General features: G+C 43.1%; 1 protein-coding gene across 1 annotated transcript in view; it reads right to left on the bottom strand.

Moving 5' to 3' along the window:
- NFE2 (nuclear factor, erythroid 2) overlaps nt 1-20,514 on the bottom strand; it is a 133,442-nt gene that overhangs the window by 25,143 nt on the left and 87,785 nt on the right. The window contains exon 2 of the mRNA XM_086964926.1: nt 7,125-7,318. Coding sequence (XP_086821052.1) covers nt 7,125-7,253 — 129 coding nt within the window. The 5' untranslated portion in view covers nt 7,254-7,318. The remainder of the gene's footprint in view (nt 1-7,124; nt 7,319-20,514) is intronic.

The following is a 20,514-nucleotide window of genomic DNA, read 5'->3' as shown; positions in this document are numbered from 1 at the left end:
TAAACACTTATACGATCTCAAAGGCGAGACCTATTGGCTATGCCAATTCATCCATATGCTTTATTGAACATTATAAGGTCCCAAAGGGGAGACCTATTGGCTATGCCAATGCTTGTTTTTTTTTTAAAGGACAAGCAGTGCTATCAGGCTCCGCCTGCCACTTAGTCCCCGGCAACCCACATAGACGCTGCAGCCATCTTTGAATGGTTTTAAAGCCAATTCAAAAGTGGTCACCAGTGTATGTGAATCCCTGTCTCAACTGTGAGACTGTTCGCTTCCCAATTCTATTAAATACAAATTATGTAAAAAGAACATCCCTTTCTGAGCTGTACGGCTCATCCTACCCACGTTTCACGCGCAGATTTGAAATACTGATGGTTTGGGCTTCCTGGAATTCAACTGGTTGAGAGGTAGAGAGGGGTAGAGAGGTGTAGAGAGGTAGAGAGGTGTGGAGAGGTAGGGAAGTGTAGAGAGGTAGAGAGGTGTAGAGAAGGTGTAGAGAGGTGTAGAGAGGTAGAGAGGTGTAGAGAGGTAGAGGCAGAGAGAGATGTAGAGAGAGAGAGAGAGGTAGAGAGAGGAGAGAGCGGTAGAGAGAGAGGTAGAGAGATAGAGCGGTAGAGAGGTAGAGAGAGATAGAGAGGTAGAGAGGGGTAGAGAGGTAGAGAGAGAGAGAAGTAGAGAAGGGTAGAGAGAGGTAGATAGGGAGATGTAGAGAGAGAGAGGTAGAGAGGTGTAGAGAGGTAGAGAAGTAGAGAGAGGTAGAGAGAGAGAGAGGGAGGTAGAGAGAGAAGTGTAGAGAGGTAGAGGGAGAGGTAAAGGTAGAGGGAGAGGTAGAGAGGTAGAGAGAGAGGTAGAGAGAGAGGTAGAGGGAGAGGTAGAGAGAGAGAGAGAGGTAGAAAGAGGTAGAGGTAGAGAGGTAAAGGTAGAGAGGTAGGGGTAGAGGGAGAGGTAGAGAGGGGTAGAGGTAGATAGCCACTGACCTGCTGGAACCCATGCAGTGATGTCACTGGACTGCAAGGGACACCACATTCTACAAGTCATACCATTTACAAGATCCAAACCTACATTTCAGACCGACTGTGAAGCGCATTTTAACACACTTGGGAGTGGTTCCCTTTGACTGGTTTCTGATTAACACATTATTTTGGATTGCTTTTTGTCAAGACACACTTTTAAAAAAATGTATTTAATGTTTTGGGTTGCATAAATTCCTTGCATCCCAGTACGTTAATTATTTAACCCGAGGAAATCTCGAAAAGGTCTGAAGCATCCATTGGAGAGCCACAGCGGATTACAGAGCATAGAGGCCTACTTTTGAACTTCTACTGACGCAGGTATGGATAATCTATGTCATACATCCAGGAAGTCAAAGCGGAGAGCACGAGAAAACCCGGAAGTGGAAACTTCGGTGGCAGTGTTTACAAAGGGAGCCCCTGAGGGGAGTAAGCACAAGTCCAGTCCCAGCTCCAATCTGAAGCTACCCAATGCTCTGTGCTAGACCTTGAGTCCAACGGCAATCTCAAAGGATGAAGAATGAGCCCTACATGGGGGATGTAAGCTGCGATATAGGGGCCCCCACCTCATCAATGGCAGCTCAATATTTAATACAAAGGCCAATACAACACACTATCATCGTAATGAGATACTCTAGCTCTGTGATAAAATCTTCTAAAATATTCCTCGTATTGGCAAGGGACCAATATAAAGCGCTATTAGGGAAATTACAGGATTCAGAAGAAGAACTCATTAGGGCAACACACGATTCTTTAACGGTAGAAGAACTCACCAAAATTCAATATCAAGTGACAATAGATAAGGCTGTTATCATGAATACATTTATCAGCAAAGCGGTGAAAAAAGCCACAGCTCATAGTGAAAAAATGTACGAAGTAAGTGAATCAGTTGGCCATCAATTAGCCGTACGTATGAGGCAACACCTCTCAGAATCTCATACGGAAAATATCAGACCCAGTGGAAGGCTTAATCACAGAAAGCGATAAAATTAGAGAGGCTTTCTGGCACTTTTATAGTATTTTATACTCAGAGGAAACAGGGGCTGATACAGACAGTATGAGAGAATACCTAAATCAGGGACCATCTAGTAGACTTACCGAAGAAGATCAGGATGATCTAGAAGAGATACCAGTTCTGGAAGAAATTTTAGAGGCAGTGAAGGCTTTGCCTAGAGGAAAGGCAACTGGCCTGGACTCTATCCCTCTAGAGTTTTATATTACTTTCCTAGATCAAATCAAAGAGATTTTTTTAAATCTATGTGTTTATATATTTAACAAGGGACAACCACCAAAGTCCTGGTCAAAAGCCAAATAGTCATATTCTTGAAGAAAGATAAACCACCAGATCAGATGGGCTCCTACCGCCCTATCACTTTAATCAACGTGGACTAAAAAATATATTCCAAATTAATAGCGAATCGAATAGCACCATTAATACATAAACTTATCTCAAATTCCCAGCACAGGTTTGTACCGGGAAGAGGAACTACAGACCACACTCATAGAGTGATTACCCTGTTTGACAGTACAGAAGTGACGGGAAACCCAATGGCGCTTATCCTTTTAGACGCTGAAAAAGCATTTGACCGGGTCTCCTGGTCATTTCTGTGGCTGGTAATGGGTCATCTGGGCTTTAAACACGGATTCATTCAGGCTGTACAAAAACTATATACTGACCCTAAAGCTGTAGTGATGGTAAATGGCAATCTCTCTAAAGAATTTAAAATATCAAGGGGAACTCAACAGGGATGCCCATGCTCCCCATTGCTATTTGCTATCTAAATTGATCCCTTTATTCGCAGTCTAGAATCTAATGCTGGGATTATCCCTATTCTGACCCAAGGTTATATGACTAAAACTCTTGCCTATGCCGATGACATCGCCATAGTGACATCAGATCTGGCATTAGCCTTACCTATAAATGAAACTGAGGCTAAAAACTTTGGCAAAATGGCCGGCTATGCACTCAACCAGAACAAAACCCAAGTAATCCTAAACGACAAATGCACTATGGTGGATCCCTGTGTGACAACAAAAGCGACCTACCTAGTGGTATATATCTCCTCTAAACTCGATGCAGTGGTCAAATTAAACTTCAGCCCCCTGCTAGATAAAATGCAGAAAGATCTTCACTTTTTGAATAACCTGCACCTATCTTTGATTGGCCGTGTAAATGCACTAAAAATGGTTTACTTCCCTAAATTGCTCTATATGTTCAGAGCAATTAATCTGGAAATTTCTGAATATTGGTTTAAACTGATGGAGCGTACCTTCTCCAGTTTTATTTGGTCTTATTCACAACCTTGAAGAGCCTACAAGCTCTTGACTCTCCCTAAAGAAAAAGGAGGCTTAGCCCTTCCTAACCTTAAGCTATATTATTGGGCTTGTATTCTTTCATATAATCATGAACTCTTCTTTCTATTAGATGATAATGAGACAGTCTCAGGGGAAGACCAACCATCGATTCACCAGCTGGTATTAGGTAATAAGAGCAAAGGCTATATGTGGCGATTTCTCTATGATAGCTACTACAAAAAGGTCAGCCTAAAAACCTTATTGGGAGGATTTAAAGCATGGAAAGCTGTGAGGAAATTACTGGGTATAGGACGACTCTCGCTTTACTCTCCTCTAAGCAACAATCCGGCCCTCCCTGAAATATTCAGAGATGCCTGTATTGATAGATGGAATATGGCAGGAATTACACATTTTGGATGTCTTATTTCAAATGAAGGGTTACACTCTTTTGAAACCTTGAGGGAAATATATCACTTGGAGTGGAGGTTTTTTTTAAAAAATTTACAAATCAGAGATTTTTGAACACGAAGGATTAGGGAAAATACCCCATTTGATAAAATACCGACAGCAGAAACCTTTAAAAGAACCAAAAAATTCACAATTGGTGAGATATATTCTCACTTGCTATCCCTCCTTCCGAACAATATTGAGAAAACAGCACAGAAGTGGCAGGGGAAATTAGCAATTAGCATAGAAGAATTTAATTATGCATATGATTTATCTCAAACTATCCTTATGTCAACTAAACTGCAAACACAGTTTTATAAAACCTGCTTTTTTATGTATTATACCCCTGATAGAATTGCCAAATGGGGAAGTGGGAGGGTTACATGTTGTTTTAGATGTACTTTATCTAATGTAGACAGCATACATATATTTTCCTCCTGTGCAAACCTATCCTCTTTAAAATTGAACATTGAACGGTTTCTAACTGATTTTCTAAAAACTGAAATAACCCTTTCAAATGAAATTATTTTGTTTGTCTCGCAGAACTATCTCCTGGACACAAATTAATATTTATCGCAATGGCGGTCTTAAGAATCTGTATTGCCACCGCCTGGCTAGACCCTAACCCACCATCTTTTCAACAGTGGTTTTCTAGATTGTTAGCTATATTTAACTTAGAAATGGCTATATATAAAAGAAAAGGCAGAAGACGGAGGGCCCGGGGAATAAAAATCTGGAATCCCTTAATTGAGTGGTCTCAATCCCAAGGTAATTCTCTGTAACATAAGGCCATAACCAGCGTGATCTAAGAACTGCCAAAATTTAATTTGTTATGGCTGTAAATGTTTTTGAAATTAATAATTATTTAGATGCTGTTTGTATCTACCCAAATAGACTGGACATGTTTTGGCTGGTTGATTAACCTATTTACCTATTTAGCCGTTAATGTATGATTTATGAACTCACCTAAAATTCCTAATTTCTCTGTGTTTATATGTGAAATATTCTTGTTGAACTTGTCTGACTTGGGGGGGGGAAGAGAGGGGTTTGTAAATTTTGGGGGAAAAACCTAATAAAGATACTTTAAAAAATAAAATATTCCTCGAATAAGAGATGCTCTTTTTGTTTAAACATTTGCTTAATCGCGGGTGCCGCGATTGCTGCAAAAGTAAAGAAATAGAAAAAAACAGCTATTTCTTTACTTTTGCAGCAAACGCGCACCTAAGTAAAGTGCAGGTGCCGCGGGTGCTCAGAGCAACACAGGTCCTACTGAATGGGGCTTCCGTGATGTTTGATATTTTCACTCATGTCGCATTTCATCAGTCTTTTCCATATTCATGAGCACACATTTCATATGGTGTCAGGGGCGGCTCTAGGCTCATGGTGGCCCTGGGCAGGGAGCGTAGGTAGGGGGTCCGGAAGAGGGGGTCCGGGCGGGGCAGAGTGCGGAGGCCAGTGAAGAGGGGGGTTCAGGGTGTTTGGAAGTGGAACAGAGCCAGAGGCCGCCAAATCCCTGCCATGGGCCACCACGCAGATATCTATCCATCCTCAGAGGATTATTATATTAAGGATATATATATGCGTGGTGGCCCCTGGGGTTTGGTGGCCCTGTGCAGGTGCACTGCTTGCACATGCCTAAGGCCGCCCCTGATCGTGTATTAATTCTGCATTGAAGCATTTCTGTAGATCTTTCAGTATCTCTTGTTGAGGCCTCAAAGCGCTTTCCAAGTTGTCTACCAGGTAGGACTCTTCTAGTGCATAACGAGGAAGGGTGGTGATTGCTGTGTCATCTCAAGTGTAGGGTTTTCATGTTGTGAGCGAAAGCCCAGAGTGTGTTGTCCAAACTTGCAGCACCCCTGTGTAACAGCACTGTACGCATGAGAGGCACGCAAGAGGTGGTGGGAGAGACAGCTTTGCATGCAGGGTGCACAAAACAGCATAATTTGAGGTCATCTGTGTCACATGTCAGGAGAGCTAATGGTTTTGTTCATGATGTGAACACTGCTGGCTTAAGTGATTACTTTTGTTATTCTGGGGTGAGTTCTAAGGCTTGCATGGCAGGACGAGGGAAGCGGTTCTCCAAGGGGCTTCATTTTTTAGGGTTTTGATTAAAAATTACTTGCTTTCTTGCTAATTTTTTGCGGTATTCTAATTGCAGTATTCGCGTTGTGACTAGAGCAAGCGCGCACGCCTCGCGTTTGTTAAACATAGAAAAAAAATTCAAACAACAGATATGTTTAACAAGCGCACGCGCCTCGTGCTGCAAGTTGGAAAAAAAAGAAGGCACGTCTGGCGCGTGGTGTGCAATGTGTGCACACCATGACGAGAGAGGAAAGCCAGATAGCGCCTCTGCTCGTCATGCGCTGGCTCAGGCGAGACCTAAAAAAGAGACCATAATGAAAGACGGGCTATGTTAAGCCTGCCTCTTGGTGAAGGTATGAATAGTGGAATGGGAACGTTTTAGCGCCAGGACTCCCTTGGGTAATCACTGCGCTTTACAAATGTCGCTAACATAATATAACATTTAGTACTTTTTAGTATGTACAGATAAGGTTAGGCGTATTTCAGTAAGAATAACTCAGATCCATGGCTGACCATAAGGCTTTATTTAATATTCATTATTTTGGACTTTGGGTATAAATAGCCTTGCTTCTGGTGCACTGTGAGACATCCGCAATGGACTGTTTGCCTTTAAAGCTTGATAGCTCAGTGAAGCAAATTACTTTATAAATGAAGTAACATATATTGAATTTATTGCTATTACTCTAAAGGAAGCACGTGTAAAGTTTACTAGGGGGTGATTTCTATGCTGCAGTATGGATCATGGTCTACAAGAACGGATTTCTAAAGACATTTAATATAGTATTTATACTAAAAAGTCTTGAAAGAAACGAGATTTTACTGCTAGTATTTCACTTTGAGTTCAAGGGTGTGAGTTTGGTCAAGTGGTGTAACAATAGTCATCGGAAGCGCGGGAACAGGACTTCTCATCAGTTTAAGAAAGACCGAAGACATCCAGGAATCCTTGTGTGAGAATGCAACCTTTGGGCATTGATGCCTTTGCAAATGTTTGTGAATCACAGTTAAATTACAACTAAGGTGGTGTTCAGCACATTTGCGTAACATTTCCAGCATTTCCCATGACCTGAGCATGCCGATTGGACTGACATAGCCAACTGCATGGCCTACTCATGAATGAGAAGACTATACATACATTTAAAATATTTCATACTTTGTGAAGCAGACATAAATTACAGTACTGTAAGTTACTCATTTTTCAGTCTTATGTCAAATTTACACATGAAAAATTATTTGTGTCAAGACTCTTAGCAACCATCTTAACTTCTGTCCTTTCAACACAATACTGACCTGTAGCTCTGCGATGGACATTATCTCCTGCCAGGCAAGCTCCATCTCCCCCTGTGGACCTTGTCCACCTGTGAGCTGTGTCAGCAGTTTTACTCTAGTGCTGCCTTGCTGAGGAGGGCAAGGGGGCATCTTCCCTTGCCCAGACTCTTCCCCAACCCTGGGTGGAGGGGGGTTGGATCAAAGTGGTTGAAGTTCTGTAGAAACATTTGAATAAATCTATGCTTACTCATTTTGAATGTACAAACAAGATATAGTTTTAAATACAGGATAGCAAAAAGTATGGACATGAGATATCAATGTAGGCTATTTAGCTGTCATCAACAGAGGGTTATTTTCTGCAGTTGTTAAAGTCGGTTGCCGTAGGATTAAAGACGGATATAGGACATTGCAGTGATTTTCCATATCCCTTGAACGTCAATAAAGATACAAAAAAAGTTTACTTACCTTCTCAATTTGTGATAATGCAAAATATGTTCAATATTCCAGAGAACCTAGAGGGGGCATAATCTATGCTAATATTTAAAAAAAAGATTATTAACTCATCCCCCTTCTCTATTTCTTGCCCAATTCACTCCTCAATTGTTTTCCAATAATCAATGAGAACTCTAATCTATGACACAGTCACGTGTTGAGCTTAAGCATCTAGCAAGGCCTATCCCTTTGACAGTAGGCGTGGAATCATTGGGTAATGAGTCTGCCTCGCTATTATCTTCTGTCAACCAGTGTGTACTGAAATTTACTTGTGGTTCACTTGTTGCATTTGCTTGTTTTGAATAGACAGTGCATGGACAAACATATTGTGAAAGTAAGTTTCTAAAGGTTTTACTTAATATAGCTCCACATATATGTACTTTGACTATATATATATATATATATATATATATATATATATATATATATATATATATATATATATATATATGGTACATGAATGTGGAGTTAAGAATACTAAATCTATACTTACCTATTTGCACTTACGTCTCGTTATTTGTCCTCGATATTTTTGACATGATATTCTGTCCACACGATATTTGTGTTTCCGATATTTTGTCAGTGATCTGAATAGACTGCTGTTTGTAATTGAAGAACTGTCACAAGATACATGATTTAGGAATTGCAGATGCTGTCTGGAAGAAACAGTGTTGAGCAGATTAATTCTTAGAACTCCATTCTTCCTTAACAACAAAGGAAAAATACTGCAATATGAAACTTCTTTACTACGAGGAAACTTGCCCAATTTGGGAAAATCAACTGCTCTGTTTCTTTTCTTCTTACCACACAGACAAAAGGAGAAAATGTAAAGCACACAGATCAAAATGATGCATGGCTTGAAGGAACCTTTTCATGTTGCATGATATAGACATGAATGCAGAATTCCTCCTTGAGCTAAACAGGAGTATAATTCATCTCTACTTTTAAATGGCAAGGATTTAGGAGGACAAAGACAAGGAGATGATGGACGGAACGTTGAAACTTTCTAGACACTCACCCCAGTCAAAGATCTGGGTTGAATCCATCATCTTTCTTTAGCTCAATTCGCCACTTCAGTTCAGACACAGCTATATGCAAATCACTCTTGACCCTGTGCCTCATGAGAACAGTTCGGCCTTATCTGCCAAGCCATGTCTTCCCTGGACCGGAAACAAGCATCCTGGGACCGGTTTCATGCTAACAGTCCTCATCAGCCAAGCTAGCTTCAATCCAGCGGCAAAGTGAGCAAGGGACCCACGTCTGGGCATAAATGTTGCCTCTCTCAGGACTCATTTCAGAAAACTATTTGACTTGAGGTAGAACAGATGAGGACTGGACCACCTGTCTGTGACCTTAGAGGAGCCCTGGAGGACTGGGCCCGCCCCCTCTTGTACCCAGGACAAAGAAGTGGACCCCAAAGCTCATAAGGCTGACCCCCTGTTAAAGCTATAGAGAAACAACAAGCCACAAGAAGCATTTTCCTGCAACTGGTCAGCTGACCAGTGGCAATGGACCTGGTCTGGGCCTGGCCTGTTTGGCCTCTGCCTGACACCCTGTGTGGCTCTAAGTTCCTCCCCTAAGGTTCTGGGGGCTTTAGAAGTGTACTCCTGTGGTGGATTGGGACTTAATGGCCTAAAGTCAAAAGGTAAATTGACTGGATGGACCTGGTTGGTGTATACAACCTGCACTCCATCGTGGTCAGTGTCAAATTGTGCCTAGGTTCCGGTGTATCAAGACCGTGGACTATTATTGGCACTTATTGTTTTTTGGCGCTATTCCTACTTAAAGCTTTTTAACTTTATATCTCCGGTTCTCCTTATTCGATTTTTGTGTCATTTTATTCAGGGTTTTTATTGTTTTGCAATTGAACTTTCGTACTGTTTTGGTACTGCATGAATACATTACACACTGCCCTAAGTTAAGCCAGAGAAAGCAAGGGGTTAGCTCTGGCTATTTACCCTGACAAGGGTTATGATTATTCCATGAGGTGGGTAGTCACCCACCCCAGTTAAAATCCACTTTCATACAATATCCTTCCCAGCAAAGGGAAGAAACAATTACCCATCAACTCCAAGTTTAAGCTGAAAACTACCTATTGGAAGGCAGCTAGTCCATCTGTGCTATTTAAGTAGCCACCAACCAATGTATTGTACTAGCCATGAGGTTCCAACTCTGCTGTCCAGGGTATGAAATGTTTATTTTAAATAGTTATACTAAATCTCAAAATCTAATCTACTGCTCATTTCTTTGAGACAGCGATAGTCACAAAATCTGCCTCATGTATACGTTTTCTAAAGCTGAAAACTTGCTGTCATCACCCGACTGGGGGAGACCACCACAGTGTGGAATATCCAGTAAAGATATAAGAGCACTGAGCGTGAAAGTTCTTTTCAAGAAGGGAAACTTGACAAATTGGTAATCACCTTAATAGGTCACTCAAAAGCAGGTTTTGTGCTTGCCTTCCCAGTACATCAGCCTTCCCTGGGGGAATATTGTGCTGCGCACTCGGTTGACGAGTATCTTTTAAAATAATAATGAGAATGTGGCTGCAGGCAGAGCTCCCAGACCCCCAATAGATCAATCCCCAGCCCCAAATCTTTTGAGAATAGCATTAAGGGGTGGGTTAAGACAATAAAACACATTGGTTTGGGACTCTTATGCACACTATTATTAGGTCTGGCATTAGCCAAGACCTTTTGATTTTAGTAAAGTACCTATATAGTACTCTTATTAGGGCTTTCAGCCATCCCTCTACAGTCACCAGCCTCTTTTGTCCTTCACATTTTTCTTTTGCCCACTACCCACCAGAAATGCCCATTCCCTGCTACTGGCACCCCCCACTTTCAGTCGAGAACGGTACATGAGCCAGTCATTCTCTGGTAGTGCCACATGAATCTGGAACACCTTACCTCCCTTCCTTCACCTAACAACCTGCATAGCCACCTTCAAATAGGACCTCAAGACCCTCCTATTTGACAGACACCGGGGTTAATCACCCTCAACCATACCCAATTACTCTATCCAGGAGACGATCTACCTTCACTGTGTGTCCCCACCATCTTAATTGATGCCTGAGATGTGTACGTCCCTTGTCAACGGCTGCCTTTGTCCTGGTCGCAGCTACCAATGCAAATGTCTGAACATTGACATTGTAACTGTAACTTGCTGTACCCTTGTATCATGCTATTGTTGTAAAGCGCTCTGATGCCTTCGCGCCATGTCCTTGCTATACAAAATTGCAAAAAAATAAAAAATAAACGCCATGAGGGAATGAGTCATCCTACTTTGTGGAGAAGTGTGGCTCACGGTGTAGAGCAGGCAGACCCTGAAGCAGAGGTCAGACCCGGGACCAGGGTTCAATTCCCGACGCGGCAGGGTCTTGAGCTCAAATGTCCACGGACTTGATAATTCTCGCTTCGGTGCCTGCTCTAATCATGGGTTCTCACTCTGCAACTCTGGGCATTAAGCTTGCTTAATCTTCACAACGGCCCCCCGTGGCGGGATGCCTGGCTTTCACCTTGGGGATGCCCTGTAGGGGCTATCTCACAGGGAAAAGCCAGGACGGGTTCCCAAGGCAAGCGCCGAGATACCCTTCGGGTCATCGAGCGCTATATAAGAATACACATACATACAATACATACATACTTCAGCCATTGGCTAATTTCAATGTGAGTGACAGCATTGGGCTCCTTTACAAGGAGTACATCCACACAAAGTGTTCCCTTCTGTGCCAGGTACTACTATAGTAACTTGTCTTTTTTAGACCAGAAACTACTTTTGCTTTTGGCCATTTTTTTTTAATTGGTGAGGGCCTGATGCAGGCCTGCTCTAGCATTTTTTCTTTGGGTGGACTGTAAAGAAGCAAGGGTGGGCCATGAAGATATGTGGTACTGGCCAAAAAATAACACATTATTTAATCAATCTGATATTTTAGGTATTGCCATCTGTCCGCTTTTAACATTGTTAACACAATAATCAGCACTCAAAGAGCTGCTTTCTCTGAAGTGATTCTGACTCTGGTGAAGGGGAGGGACGCGCTTGTCGAATCTTTAAGATGCGGAAAATGTACGTTTGCAGCATTCTCCGGGTCATGTGCAGCAGCAGAAATGTTTCTGCTGCCATAAAGATCCACTTTGCAACTTTTCATGTTTTTAAAAAACGTTGGCAGCTTTTTACTTTGCAAAGTATTGACGTTTTAAAATACGATGAAATAAGCCCAAAATCATAATTCAGTTTTCAGGATATCCATGCTGGTCATTTGTGCACCACAGCAGCTAATAAACTCTGCTGACTTAACACTCCTTCCCAGGCCTAAAAGTATCCTATGTCAAAAGTGTTAATTGTTCAAATAAACGATAAGGGAGATCCCCTAAAACATTAAGGTGAGAAATGCTTGTTTTTCAGTTCTGATTTGCCCTTGGGTGGGCGAGGGTTCATTTGGGTGGGCCTGGCCCACCTGGCATACCCTGTAGAACCGCGCCTGGCCTGACGGCTCACAGGTTTAAAAAAAAAAAAAAGATTAAACAAAACTAGCATTGAGAAGTCCAAAAGACTGCAGCCAGCTTTGCTGGTAAGGTTTTCCAGCAGAAATATACAGGCACATGCATCAAGAAAAGCTTTTGCAAATCCTTTATTGCGATTATTAAGGAATCGCAATTAAGATTAAGTGGTAATATGTTTATTGTTTGGTTAATTAAAACCTTTACAATTTCCATGTAAAAAACATAGTAGTAGCAAACCATGTAAAAAAACATAGTAGTAGCAAAAATCATATTCTAAAACCATTCAAATAAAACATTTAGGGCTTTCATGAGTTATGCTAACTTTCACAGAGTAGCAGCAGAATTCATATTCTAAAACCATTGTGATAAAACATATACAACTTTCTTGTATTGTATTAACAAACACAGAGTAATTGTCAGTAAATGTTTACACAGTCCATAAGTTTAAGAAAAGCAGGGTTCACTTGTCAAAGAGAAATAGAGGAACTGTTCCATCGTCAATTAGTTGGCTCCAACAGTAAGAAAAAGATTTGCTGTTAGCTTTAAGGGATCATGAAACGCAAAGATTAAGCAGTGTGGTCACTTGACGCAAGAATTTTTGTCCCTGCCGCTTCAATAAATTGAACAAGGCGACACGCTAAGTGTACCTCTCCTCCAAAACATGCCTTCACAGCTTGTCTGCAGGTTCTTATCCGCTTACTTACAAAGAGCGGCTTTAGCGATTCCTAAACTTTCCTTAATTGCGAATCGCAAATTGCGAGTTGCAATTAAGGAATGCTTTCCCATTCATTCCTATGGGCCTACAGGCCCATAGGAATGAATCGAAGATTGCATGCGCAATTTGAGAGTACCAATAGGTACTCGCAAATTGCGCATGCAATTTCAAGGGTGCAAGGGTGTCCAAAGGACACCCTGTTGCACCCCTGAAATTGCTCTGTGCACACATGTTGCGCACACACACATGCCCCATGGGCATGTGTGTGTGTGTAATCTAAACGTTTTTGCAAATTACCATCAAGTTGAACTTGCTATTTTAAAGTGGTTCTTGCATTGCATTAAAGGAATCGCAGATTGCAATTTGCGAAATCGCTATGTGCGAATTCTCAAATTGCGAGTGCCTTGAACCTTGATACATAGCAAATGCCCTTTTTGTGGGCGCAAACGGACGATTTTTGCGAATCGCACCATTTGCGCTCGCAAAAATGGTTAATGCATGTGCCTGATAGTGATTCCCAGTAGGCTCTGACTAATGTGTGTGGTTAATGGGACCGACTGCACTTAGACCAGTCTAAGGGTGCTGGCGAAGAGCTGGAACCATAAAGGCGGGCACCTAAGGTTCATACATGTATTGTCCCGGTTTTCTCGAAACGAGTAGCGCACCCTCATGCTGTTACAATTAAGGAACATTTCGAACTTCCAAAAGAGAGTGTCTCTGAAAGAAGACGCTTTGGGTGTTAGCTGGCCACACATATTAATAGTAGTTTGTGTTCAGGAAAAGATTTTCGCTGCTAGGAGCTGCTGCGTCCTGATAAGCTGCCTCGCCTCACCTATTACGCCTCTCCTCCCCGTCTCGGGGACCTTGCTAAGTGTTTTGAGCGAATACCGGCCTGTTCCACCATCCCCGAATTGACACCCCTGCCTGCCTGCAGAGCACAGATAAGGTGCTGCATTATCAGTCTGTAGGGCAGTGGTGGCGTTTCTGCGCGCCGGCCTCTCCCGCTCTCCTAACGTCTCCTCTTGCTTTAGTATCTTTTCTCTTTCTTTCCTTCACTGTTTCTCTGAAAGTTTTTTTTTTTTACAACAGTGCGTACCCCTATTTGTGATTGGGTTTAGTAATTAATGTATTTCCAGATTTGCTTGTTTTCGTCGATTCAAATGATCCAGGAAACTAATCACGTATGCCGCCTAGAAGGCATGGTGGCACATGAAGTAACTGAAAACTCACGGCTATGGCAGGCCAGTTTCGCGTCCAGTTAAAGAGATGTCGCTGGCCTTTGCCAGGCTCATGTTTTACTAATGCACCCTGTACCAGGCACAGGCAGCAACATCCCTCCTTACCAGGCTGTACTCTACAAAACTGTCATACAGTCATAGCTAGCATAGGGACCGACTAGCTTTATTTCTTAAATATGTAACCATACATGAATAAGAATCAAGACTCAGCATGTCTAAACTATCGGTTAACTCACAGGCTTGCTTGCACCTGCATGGGTTTTGTGAAGCTCCAAATTAAACGTTTCTGCTGCTTCGGGGAGCTTTAAAGTGCGGGGGAATGAACTGTGGTGTGGGGCCTTGTGTGTTAATTCAGAATCATTCGGTGCTTTCTTGGAAATGTGGGTTGAATCAAAATGAATTGTGGGTGAGAGTCCAAAGAGGGCAGTGCTGGTACCTAAGATCTGGGACATAGTCTGCCCATTCAGTAACAATCTCACAGTGGCAGGGCAGCGCCCAATCTCCCCGTTTAACATGACCCACTGAAACAGGCATGGGGATTCAGGACCTCCACCGATCTTTCTCAGCCATGATATGAAATAAATATTTTCCATTGCAACTTCAGTGCTCTTAATCGATGGATGGAGCATGGTTGGAGTATACTCGAATGTATGATAGACTGCCTTAAAGCCAATTCAAAGCAATCACCACTCACTCCCCACCCTAACTTTCACTCTTTCCTTTTTAGTTCGAGCGTGGGCAGCGCATGCGCTGCTGCGAGGCATGAAGTATTGGAGTATGTCTTTGAGCCCCGCCCACCCTCTGCCCATATTTTTAATTGGCTTGTGTCATTATCCTTCGTAAACGCTGGCTTTCGATTCGTTATTAGGGTTGTAATTCCCTCCTTGGTACCGCCTTGTCTGCATTTGTTACCTCCTATAACGACTGGACCTTTTACTTGTCATGTTACATGGTCTGCTTTATCTTAGTTGTGAGCACTATTTTGTTTAATGATTTGCCCCTATTCCACCCACTACGTCGCAGTACGCCACCCTCTTTAATTGAAAGGGGCGCAGCCTCCATGAATGTGAAAGCGCTGCATGGGCGCTGGTAAACAAACATATACATATTAACCCCTTCACTGCGGCGGCTATTCTGCCGCAGTGCTAAGGGGGTGGGGGGGCCGCGCGGCTGTCCCGTGCTCGTGACGGAACCGCTCCGTCACGGCACGCGGGTGAGCTGTGCTTGTGACGGAACGGTTCCGTCAGGCCCCGCCTGCGCTAGAGAACGTTAGCGCAGGCGCGGGGGCCATGACGGAACCGTTCGGTCACCAGCACAGCCCACCTGAGGCTCGTGACGGAACGGTTCCGTCACGAGCATGGGAGGAGTTAATAAGTAAGCACCAATGCAATAGGTCTCGCATTTATGAGAGTTTAAGCTATTGCATTGCCAATAGCTCAAACGCTCATAAATGCAAGACCCATTGCATTGCAAATGCTTGTTAGGGTTTTACATCACTGTCAACTCTAAGACGTAACAAAAGGTGGCATGTGGCGTTTTGCTCTTGTACTTCCCCGATAGTACCGCACCTTTGAGTCAACCGCTTCTTTTTGTAGCATATTACAACATTTTATCTTGACCTTGAAGTCCCGAGCAACCTTTCTATTTTCCCACCATCTCAAAATTTCTCTTTAAAACAACATTGTTGAACAGTGGGGTGCCATCCAACTTGCCAAACAGATGGACAAAGTCAGGCTTCTGCCCATATTTCAGCCAATGAACAGGCAGCCATCGCCAAGAAAATGTAAAATGCTCTGTTCCTTTGAGAAGATGGTTGACCCTGTCTTCTCTCCTTTGAAAACACTCAGCGGCCTTTAACACAATTGGCCTACAGAGATGAACTTTAACTCTGAATGCAAGCGTGGCCTTTAGATACAAACGTGTTCTTTTTTGTCTTTCTTGATCAACAGGCAACAGTTAAGAAGAATTGGAAACCTAACTTCTGAACCAGCCTCCACACACTCACAAACGTTTTTAATGTTTACATGGAACTACAGAGTTGGTTATAGCTAGCTCATTGAGTACGCTCAGTGATTGTTTTGTGAGAGAGTAAGTGCCGGGGCTTAGAAACCCAAGGCGGATGGAATTGAACGTTGGAATGCCGAATGCAAAGGCTGCATTATCTTTTTCCACCTGATGCTTTTTCATCCACCCCAGACACTCCCCGCCCCTTTATTTCAGTATTGCAGTTCTCCGTCGACCATGCTGTCTCTCTTTGACGCACTTTTCTGTCTTTCTCTTCCTCCTCCTTTCCCCCTCTGTCTTTCTCTGTGCCAGTCTGATGAGGACAATTAAAAGCCGGTCCCCAAGAATGAGTGCCAGTGGGCCCAACCTGAAACCACCAGCTCAAATTAAGCACCGCAGACGCTCAGGGCAGGCTCAGTTCCTTGAGTTGTCCTTCATTTAAATCTAGAGAGCTGAGTCTTGCTCATCCGAGGCATGACCGAATAAACAGGAAGCATGAACATGGAAAAAGAAAAACACAGTCCAACAACAACCAGATAGACTCAAGGGAACCAATGGGATGGAAAACAAATAAAGGGGCAGGGGCATGTGCAAGTTTAAACCAGTGCAATATGCCAAGGCACTAACTGCTGTCTCTTTTGAATTAGCTTTGCTTGTTAGGCAGAGGGGATTCCATTGCACTCGCCCAACCATCCTCCAAGTCTCCATTGGCTCATGTTACAGTGGTGCCAGTGTAACACCCCATACACGCCTCTGTGCCTGATTCAGTCACTTGACAACAAAGGTGAGAGTGCGTGTCTACTTGAATGAAGCTTCACTCAAGGCATGATCCTAGATGCAGAGCTCTGACAACACCATAGCAACATGTCTTCATCCAGTTTCACAAGTCTAGCCATGATCCCAGGGGAACAGTAATGTAGGATCTCTGGGTTCAGATGAGACATTCTTGAGACGGTGCTATAGAGCTCCTCCTAAATTACCGCTGAGCATGGCCAACTTGCTCTGTGGGGTCAGTGTTTATCTTGAACTGGAGGAATTGATGAGAAGCTGGGAGTTCAAAGTTAAAGAAATATTACCTCGGTCATCCAGACTTTCAAAATGGAGAGGACCAACTGGCCAAGAAATGTTGTACTCCATGGAAGGTGATAAGGCCCCCTGAGGGAGTTCTGTGATCTCAGCAGGATTATAGGAACAGCATAATAGATGGCCTGCAGATGTGGTTTGGGCCAAAAGCTAAGGGTAGGCGTCCAGAGAAATTGCAGTTCTGTGTGGGGCAACTGGGGTGTACAGAAGTCTAAGCAACCAAAAGAAGTTTTGTCAGTTGCTTGTAAATGGAAGGGTGACTAGCCTGGCAGGAGACCTCATGAAGATTACACACACCCCTTCAACAGCTACAAGACGCTGCAGTTGGGAAGCTATATTAGGAAGACCGTGACACATAAGCAGCATGTAGGGGGCGTCTATGTCATACTGTGAATCATCTAGTTCTAGAGAAGGGCACTATCCCTATTGGATGAGTGCACCTAGCCCAATGCCTAAGCAATCATGCAAAGGTTTTGGGCATTGAATTGATTTTTACAGAGTTTCCAGACTCCTCTCTCAGAGATGCAAGTAAAAAGAGTTTCCCTCACTAAAATCTGACCACCACCTTCCTCGAGCCTACTCATACAATGCAGAGGTGGCAGAAGCCAGTAATCACTATGGGCCATATGTAAGAACAAATTTTCCCATAGACACAGAATGGGCAAAACCCTTTGATACATCTGGCCCTATGAGTAGAGTCACAATTTCTGGAGAAACCATATCCATCAGAGACTACAGTGCTAGGGAGATACACACAGTCAACATGGAGCACCTCCTGTAAGTCTGAAGATGTCAAGTCCCCTGAGAAATAATACAAGATGTTGGTCATAGAGTGACATGAAAGGGCAGAAGAGAACAGTTGTGTTCACAGCATTGTCATTTTATACCTGTACCCCATTTCCCAAGCTGAATCTTGGGAAATGGGGTACAGTCACATCACCCCATTGCATTCTCCTAGTCTCTCCTGGGGTGAAACAGAATTTTTCTTCTTCAAGGTGTCTCTAGCTGTCTAACTCGGCTAGTGACTGTAGTCTGAACACTTGCAGCTATTCTCTTGGTTGAAGGAAGCTCCTATAGTTGATACGTAAGCCAAAATGTACAGAGTAAGGTACTTTGAGGAATTAATGTGTGAGCACTAAGCTACCAGTGAAGCATCATGGATGGAGGTACCAATGGCATTTGCTGACAGGTACGTGACAGATAAACATACCACAGGTTTGGGCTATTGACATGCCACTAAACAATCTATAAAGTTATATACTATTTATATTTTAGGAATACAGAACATGAATGCTTGTCCTATAGAAAATGTACATGCACCTAAGAACAACGTTTAATTCCCTATTAATCTACTAAAGAATAATCTTGATATCCCAATTAATGACGAGGAAGGGTTTAGCCGATGGCCATCTTTTGAACAATCTTATCAGATCGTGAAGCCCACTGCAGGAACCCCACCCTGCAAAAATCTCTACTAGTGTCCTAATGGCAACTAAAGAAAGCATTATTTAATTTATGTTTATGTCATGAGTTGTGAGTCTCCAGAGCATCAATTAAGCCGCTCTTTCCACAATCTGGTTGGTTCCAAATCCTTTATACCGAGGATAGCTTCCAGCAGCAGGGCTCATTGTTTTCTTTGTTCAATCTCATGAACCTCCTGCCTGTTCACATTGCTTATTCTCTTTTCCTGTCTGGCCTGAATTGATTCACAGTTCTCAAAGAAAACGTCCATGGTTCTGATGGCTCACAGTGAGACAGAAAAAGTGATCAAAGTCCCCCTGCAGCCTTGCATGTTTTTCATTGGGAATTTAAGGTCACGGAAGAACCCACAATTGGTGCCCAACAAATCTCTGGGAATTTTCCCTTATTTTTCCACGTCCTTCTCAGCCTTCCAGACACTGATTCGTCCCAAAGTTATTGCTGGTGTCCTATTCCATTCAGTCTCCTCTCACAATTCATGCATGCAGAGTCTAGCATCACATTGTGTATCAGAAGACCAATGAGACTCTATAATCAATGTTGGAATTCTGCCTTTTCTGTGTAGTCATCCCAGATTTTTCAGCTTTTGCTGGACCCTGTATTTTTGCTGGCTTTGGAACTCTGTGCACTTTACCCCTGCTCAGCAGTAGTGAAGTGACCGGACTCCCCCTTTTAACCCAGTCCAATTGGCATACTCCTAACTGGTATATTTAACTTGCCAATAGGTCCCTAGTGGATGGTACATAATCTACCCAGGGCCTTAAAGTTAAATGGCACTAGTGGACTGCAAAACTGATTATGCCATCCACTATAGCAGCAGTACAAACATGGCTTCAGGCCTACTCTGTGTAGCCCAACTGTTGCAGGGTAACATGCACTCCACCTTTTCAAAATAAACCCTTTTGACTGGTTAAGAAAACCTCCCTTTTAAATATTAACAAGACACCCCTCTGTAAGCCTTGTAGCCACAAGCTAGGGTGAATGGTATTTAAAAGTGGGACATTGAGAATGTTCGTGTTACCCTGTCCCTGCAGTGGCAAGGTCCTAAACACTATTTTACCCATGACAGACATAGCTTGCCTGTACAGAAAACCATAGTGAAGATTAAAATGTAAAGAAAAGAATATTATATCTTTAGGAAGGGATTAGCTAGAAAAATAATTAAATAGTTATTACAATCCAATTCAATGGTGAAGTCAGCTATTTAAAAATATTAAGGAAAAGTAGCTTTCAGAAAGTTACCCTTTCCCTGCCTGAAGTTCCTTGAGGCTAATTTGTAAGCTTTTTAGGCAGTGATTAGCCTTGAATACGTATGAAAAAGATGTGAAACGCCACCCAGGAGCAAACAATAGGCTGACCTAAATGGGCAGAGATGACTCATTTGAACTCCACCCAAATACGTGTAAGGACTGTGGGTCTCCTTTTGACAGCACTGTGTCAAATCCTGCTTGAAAACTCTGTTGAGCCACATGTATGTATGTATGTATGTATGTATGTGTATTCTGATATAGCGCTCGATGACCCGAAGGGTATCTCCGCGCTTGCCTTGGGAACCCGTCCTGGCTTTTCCCTGTGAGATAGCCCCTACAGGGCATCCCCAAGGTGTAAGCCAGGCATCCCGCCGCAGGGGGCCGTTGTGGAGATTAAGCAAGCTTAATGCCCAGAGTTGCAGAGTGAGAACCCATGATTAGAGCAGGCACCGAAGCGAGAATGATCAAGTCCGTGGACATTTGAGCTCAAGACCCTGCCGCGTCGGGAATTGAACCCTGGTCCCGGGTCTGACCTCTGCTTCAGGGTCTGCCTGCTCTACACCATGAGCCACACTTCTCCACACTAGGGGGCTCCTGTAACACTAGGGACTCATGTAACACTAGGGACCCTCCTGAAAGGGAGAGAAC

Source organism: Lissotriton vulgaris, chromosome 1_1, assembly GCF_964263255.1.
Source record: "Lissotriton vulgaris chromosome 1_1, aLisVul1.2, whole genome shotgun sequence".
In the NCBI taxonomy this organism is placed as follows: Eukaryota; Metazoa; Chordata; class Amphibia; order Caudata; family Salamandridae; genus Lissotriton; species Lissotriton vulgaris.
This window is presented reverse-complemented; position numbering and strand designations above follow the sequence as displayed.